This window comes from Octopus bimaculoides, chromosome 29, assembly GCF_046866305.1.
Source record: "Octopus bimaculoides isolate indiv1 chromosome 29, ASM4686630v1, whole genome shotgun sequence".
Classification (NCBI taxonomy): domain Eukaryota; kingdom Metazoa; phylum Mollusca; class Cephalopoda; order Octopoda; family Octopodidae; genus Octopus; species Octopus bimaculoides.
In genome coordinates, this window is record NC_142956.1 from 5897783 (window position 1) to 5905282 (window position 7500).

Consider the following 7500-nt stretch of genomic DNA (forward strand, 5'->3'; position numbering starts at 1 on the left):
GTATCGCAATATCACAGTGCTGGATAGGAACGTATGACTGTTAAACAATGTATCACAGTGTACAACATTAAATGGAAAAACTTAGAGAAGTGCAAGTGTTGCTTTAATAGTAGCAGAAAATGCTGTTTATGTTTAGCCAACAATGAAGTTTAAATATTTTCATCACCTGGACAACGATATAAACAACAGGTTCTTAGATGACTTTATATATATGTGTGTGTGTGTGTGAGTGTGTGTGTACGTATGTGCATGTTTGTGTGTGTCTGTGTGTGAGTATGCATATACATATATACATACTGTCTCTCCTAATGACCTCATAATCCTGCTAGAGTCCGGTACGCGAAGCTTTCAGCTGGTAGAACATCTATCCACATAAGTTATCGGCCTATAATCCATATACAATTAAATGGACGGGACCAATATGGAAGCAAGTGCTTTGCGACCGAGAACAAAAAGCTGGTCTGGCACTCGAAACTATGATATTACGATCGTGAGTGAAACACCCTAAACAATAGGCTTCACGCGTTGACTTAGAATCTACTCAACTGTAAAAGGGCAAGCTTGCAACGGTCTAGCGTTCAATTCAAAGAAACTTTAGGCTTTCCCACCTAGTTATTAGTGTAGCATCATACGAAACCGACAACAATATGAGAAAGCTTTGTGTATCACCCCTCGTCTATGAATAAAGGTGAGGGTAAGCACGAAAACCAAATGGAAGGGGAACATTTTATTTCTGCAAACATCTATTTTTAGGACTGATTTATGAGGAATTTGTTGTATTTTAGGAGGGACATTATGCCAAAATACATGCACTGTTTCTATTTCACTTACTTCTTATTCGTTTAACTGATTAGCTATTTAACTAATTAGATAATCGATTGCTTGATTTATCATTCAGTTCATGAATCAGTCAAACATGGTTCTTTCGTCGCCAACGCAACATCTTCGATTATAGCCATTCTCTACTTCAAATCAGTTTCGAGTCTCTTAAATTCTTGGTTATATATTTATGTAGATATGCGAATGGGAATGTACGTGTGAGTGTAGAAATTAGAAAGAGCGAGAAAGTGAGAGAGAGAGAGAGAGAGAGAGAGAGAGAGAGAGAATGTGTGGGTGTATGAGTGCGCGTTCATGGGTGTCCGCGCTGTAGTGATTGTGTTTGTGTGTGCCGATGTGTTTGTGTGGTACGATAGATTCCTTGTGTATGTGCATTAGAGAAGCCGTATGAGTCTGTGTTTGCCTGTGCGTATGCGTTAGTGTGCGTGTGCACATGCGTTCATGTAAGTGTATGGCGAGGGATTTTTGAAAAGTGTGGACGATAGAGCCTTTATTTATTTTATATCTATTGGTGTTGTTTCATAAGACATTATAATGTGAACAGGAGAGAATATCCCGGAGTTTTCTTAGTGGTAATAAGCCTCAAGGTTTGAAATTTGTGGGGAGGGGGATATTCGATTTCGTCGACCGCAGTGCTCAACTGATACTTATACTATCCACGCCAAGAGGATAAAATGCAAAGTCGACCTGGACGGAGTTTGAACTCAGACCGCAACGATGGATAAAATGCCGCTAAGCGTTTTATTCGGCGTGCCAACGATTGTGTTAATTCGCCAATGTAATTAGTGATAATAATAAAATAACAACAAAAACAAGGAAGGTTTTACTAACTTTTACATTGCGAGTATTCCATTATTGGTATTAATTTGTTTTGGTTATTGCCTGAATCTGTCTCACACTCGCCCTGGACATTTACAGTTCTGCCGAACTTTGACTTCGTATAATTGACCAAGGCTGGCAGATGACATTCACACATCATATCATTATTATTTCTGAGGTCACTGCAATTATAAACAAAACTCTAAGTGAATGTGATTTAGATGTATAAAGAAGCCCCTGTTGTATTTGACAAGAAAGAAGGATAATATAATTGCAACAAGAGTATAGAAGTAATGTCATCATGTTTTGTTTTAAAAGGTGTTAGTAACTACAATAAAGTGAAATGGGTTATGGTGGAAACTGAAACTGTTAAGTTACTAATGAATTATAGTTTATGTATTGAATAATAATATCCCTTTAAATAAGGAGAAATTTCAGAGCCATGTGAACTGACCACTTTATATCATGGAATAGATACGATTTGGTGCCAGAATTTTGGTGGTGGTCATATGGTGGTGGTCATTTGGTGGTAGCCATTTGGTGGCGCTGATGTTTAACAAAGCTGTTTTAGACAAGTTTTTTTTTGTTACTAAGAAATTTTTGCTTTTAGCCTACATAACACATGGTCTTATAGTTGGACATGAACCAATGCTGAAAATGTACAGAGCTTATGCTTTATAGAGATATATAAAAATGATCATAATTTTTAGTGCTAATAATGATAATGTTACGTAGAACTTATATATCATGTAATGAAAGATAACTATTTCATCACTTCAATACGTTTTCATATTTCCTCATGTCTTTGGGTCTGTCTCATTTTCTATATGTGTGTTTGACACCACCACCAAATAATCCATCGAGAAGATAGTGATAGCCAATACGTCTGCGTCCAATTGTCCCATTTAGAGGAAAGATCTGAAGGAAGATGAATCAGGGAAGATATGAAAGTTATTAACGCAGACCTAACTCACCACCCTACGTAATGTATTTATTAGAGAGAAGAACTGAGTAAGTTACAGTTATTTTTTTTAACAAAAAAATCATTGAAGTTATGAAAATGCATACAAGTACAGGAACATAAGATAATCATATATAACTTTCTATTTTGATCTCAGTTTTTCACCTTATTCAAACACGTGGATAAATATACAAATAATACTGGCAGGAAATATTAAAAATTTGCTCAAAAATAAGAATTCATGTTATTTTGAAGGGATATCAATTTCGCAATTATCAAGAAATGAATCAAATCTATGTAGAATGCTGATAGACTAACTTCTTTAGATGATGGGAACTTATAAGGCATCTATATATATATATATATAACAAAATATGTGTGTGTGTCTGTGTGTATAGTACGTATGCATTTCTACAGTTTTCAACCGATTGTCACCACAATTTACACATACATTACTCATGTACCAACGATATTCATACACTATAACATTTTGACGAGAGCGCCCGCCTTAAGGGAGAAACCGGAAAAAGATTTTTACCTGGGATTTTCTCTAAAAACTTCTGCAGTCTTGAACTGAGCCTCTCTCTTTACATCTGCCATTTTGAACCGATTCTCTCTAATCTCTCTCTCTCTCTCTCTCTCTCTCTCCATTCTCTCTCTCTCCCTCTCTCTCTCTCTCTCTCTGTCTTCTCTCTCTTTTTCTCATTCTCTCTTTCTTTTGCTTACACATATTCTCTCTAACCCTCTGTAATAGTTCCACTTTTTACTGCATGTCTGTTTCTCTCTCTCTCTCTCTCTCTCTCTCTCTCTTGAATTCTTTAACTTCCTAACACACTAACTTGTGTCTGAAAATTGTCTTCCGTGTATTTCAATTAATCATTATTAAAAATCTCTGTTCTTACGGTTTTTGTACGTTCTCCCTGAAGAAGTAGTTATATACTTTTAATTTTTACTCACCCAATTCAATTTTGCGTACATCTGACTAAAAACTCACTTCGGTGTATTTCAATGTTCTCGTGCGTAAATGTCTTTAATTTTCGACATTTGTACGTTTTCCCCACAACATTGCTTTACGTATTTTCAATTTTTTGCACTCCGTCTATTTAAATAAAATATTTATATTTCTGCGTTCGGCCGTGCATGCGTAGGTATGACCGCTATGGGCCACATGCAGACGATAAGCGTTTATTACTGATCAGATTCAAATTGCTGAAGTTGCATAACTTCTCTGGAAACTGGAGGAGGAAATACGTCACGGTTAGTTGGTCTTGTAAAAAGAAATAAATTATCGATGCTGCGGGTAAGACTGTCTTAGCGGGACAGGTTTTTTCCCCTAACATTGGCACTGATCATAATGATATTCGAAGGAACAGTGGCGGGACTATTCAAGGAACGGAGAATTCCAAATCTGAAGTATGAAATATCTTAGATGAGAGCATTGACTGGATACTTCTTTCTACGTTTCCTACTTCAGATTTGGAATACTAAGTTAAAAATCGTCTGGACAGCAAAAAGTCGAATGTTCCTTACCAAACCAATTATGTGAATATCAAAGACAATCTAACATTTCTTTCCTCTGCTTTCAGTTTCAAAATTCGAAACAGATATACATGTGTACAAATAAGGCTGTGTGGTTAAGAGATGTGCCAAAGCACGCAGAGAAAAGCCGCTTGGTACAGAATGACCTTACACTCCGGTGTGCAAGCGCACTAACTTTTAGCTCACTTCCTCTGTTTAATGTAGTGATTGCAAGGAAAGTGTGCAACGTGTGGTCGCTGCATTGAGCATGACAGAGAAAGTTAAGCTGCGAATCTCCATCAATCTACACGCACATCTGCGATATTTTCCTCAGTACTGCTGTTTGTAGGTCTCCCAGAACGTTCGTCAATATCGACAACATTTTGGCCATCCTGGAAACGTCTGAACCATTTGTACAGTTGTGTGCGGCTCATACACATTTCTCCATACATTTTCTGCAAATTGCGTATGCGTCTGAGCAGGTGTCACCATGACAACATTTACTGTCACGATCATATGCTACACATCTTCATTCCATGGACTTCTGTAAGCAGTGTATTAAAACTTAGAGCACAGGCGTAGCTGAGATTAAGGTCAATCTGTGCCAAACGGCTTTACTCTCCGTGCTTTTGCTTCGTTACTATGGCAACCATCCGGATGCTTATTGATCGGGCTTGGAAAATTTTTTCCAGATATAAATATTTCAAATCTGCCCATGTTGATGTCTGCTTACTTTTTGAGATCTCTCTTCCTCTCTATGTTTCTCTCTCTCTCTGTATATATCTGTCTGTATGTCTGTATATATATATATATATATATATATATATATATATATATATATATGAGAACATTTCTTTTATATAAAAGCATCGAGGCTTCAAACTGGTATTTGTTGCTTAGAAATTATTGAAATCTGAACGCAGGAGATTAGCTGTAGAAACAGCTTAGAAGATCGAGTAAAAATTCTCCCATTATAAGACGGAATAATGTGACCCGTAACCCTGTAGCGGGTTACGGTTCCAAAAGTTATCTAAACTTTAGAAACACATCTTTCGTTGTCAGAGATTGCTTAGCTCCGAGGCACAGTCTGCTCATGCAGAATTTTAATAGTACAGAGTTCGTATCTGTAGCAGCTTGTGGGCTCCCTTTACTCGTCCTAAAAGGGTATATTTACTCGACCTTCTAAACATTTCACAACTATTCTCCGGCCTTCGAGATTTCTAAAATTCCTAATGTGTATGTGTATACACTACTGAACTAGCTCCGATTTATTCTGTGTACGATGTGCGTCCTAAGAATATGAGACTATTTTTTCCTTGAAACTAATGCCAGGTGTGCAAAATCCTTTGGGTGGGACGTAAACCACACTTGCTGCACATTCACGAATATTTCCGCACCGTCGATATGCTGCGTCAGTAGGCTACGCCAGTCTCCAGCGGTTACGCCTAGGGTGCAGACGTGCAGTCCGCACTCGTATGTTTTTCGTTTTTACACAAGATGATCGGATACATCTAGCAGAGAGATTGCATTCAATTTTAGCAAAGGCTGAGTGATACCCAAGCTGAAACTTCCCAGAAGATTCGACCGGCCCTTGGCGATGATGCCATGGGCAACACGTGGATGAAGGAGTGGTACAACTACTTCAAACATAGCCGAACCTCAGTCGCGAGCGAGGTACGCTGAGGCAGGCGTGTTGGCAAAAAAAATTGAATAGATTTTGAACGCACTTCGTAATGCAAGTAATCCAATTAATCCACTCTTTCGGGAGGCCCTCTACTCTCTGAACATGGCACTGCATGACTTCTTGCTCGCTCTTTCCCAAACTGAAAACGACGCTGAAAGGGAAGCGATCTGAGTCACGAGAAGAAACCACGCAAACAGCGACAGCGGAGCTCCGTAACACTTTCTGGAAGACGTTCCAGAACTGATACCAACACTGAAAGAACCTCTGGATCAAGTGTGTCTGTCGCAACAGGAGAAGTTTCAATAACACTAAATAGAATTTGTGAAATGTACAAAGGTTTGATACATTTTGTGCCCAATGCTTTGCATAACGTTTGAACATACCACGTATTTCCGAGCCTGGATGAAAGTTAAGTACATAAAACCAACCTTCATTCTATTTGACAACCGACGTTGCAATCAGAAAAGTAAATCTTCCAAGATAATTATGTTGGCCCCCTAAAATTAAAACTAACATATTGCTATTTATTGTCAACTATATTAAATAACTGTGAATTTGAAGACATCTTTTTATGAGTTTAGTCTGATGGCATCTTTTTTATGTGATTACAAAGACTTTTGGTTTTCCAATAAAGAAAAATTTGTTGTACATACATGTAATTAATATTGGGAAGGAATAAGAACGCGCCATCCTCATAGTTTTGTATTCGGTTGTTACTCAAATCCCTGGAAGAAAGAAACAAATATTTTATTAGTTAAAATACGTAAAAGTCAATAAATCTCTTTTCTCTTGTTAATATGCTGTCTAAACTATCCGAATAAAGCTCATGTTCACTGCAAGTTGTTTTATTTCTCTATGATCTTTCTGCCTATAGTTTGGATATGAGTAGATTCCATAAATCTAACTTAGCTATCCCGTGGGAAGAGAGTCTTCTGTGATATCCGGGTAACGAAAGATGGAAGATAAGCTATAAGAATAACAAAATAGCAACGAGACTGTTGTATGCACAATGTTTGTTTCACATAATATTCTCATCTTGTGTACCAATATTATTTTCAATATATGCTCTAGTGGCAATGTAACGACAGCATTGGAAGAAAAATAAATCATGAATAATTAAAACACTTATCGGAAGAACACTTCATAACTTTGAGGGCCATATTGAAAATATATGCAAACATTAATGTTCATGTTGAAACGGTTTTGTAGAAAAAATATATATCTTTCATAGTGTCAGTCCATAGACACTTGGATTTTACTTCACGGGAAATAATACTTTATTATCTTATTTAAATTCGAGAATATTAGAAAACGAGCAAAGTACTATGTAGTATAATAAAGTACCGTAAAGCACACTAGTTATACATGATACATTTATTGATTCTGAATACCATCATAATCAAAAAGTATTTTGAAATTAAATTGTAATTCTACAATATACAATAATGCCAATGTCAAAAATTTTGTGACATTCGCTTAATGAAAAAATATGCATCATAATGAACTAACTAATGTCAACATTGTTTCATTATCAGGTATTCTTCCAACACCCATAACGTAGTAATGAAGCGTCTACTCCGGCAATAATGACATAATATATATTCCATTACCAGCACAAGGTTCTCACAGCTAGAAAAATCTATATTACAAATCTACGCATTTTAAACAATTCACAACCAAT

At 36.8% G+C, this 7500-nt stretch overlaps 1 protein-coding gene across 2 annotated transcripts in view; it reads right to left on the reverse strand.

Annotated features, from left to right (window-relative positions):
* LOC106869292 (uncharacterized) overlaps window positions 1-7500 on the reverse strand; it is a 247362-nt gene that overhangs the window by 59658 nt on the left and 180204 nt on the right. For both annotated transcript variants that reach the window (XR_016238965.1, XM_089345317.1), the window contains exons 52-53: window positions 6473-6544; window positions 1669-1838 (exon numbers count right to left, since the gene is read on the reverse strand). Coding sequence is in view for 1 of the 2 variants with exons in the window: in XM_089345317.1 (XP_089201443.1) it covers window positions 1669-1838; window positions 6473-6544 (242 nt within the window). In the remaining variant the exon portion in view is untranslated. The remainder of the gene's footprint in view (window positions 1-1668; window positions 1839-6472; window positions 6545-7500) is intronic.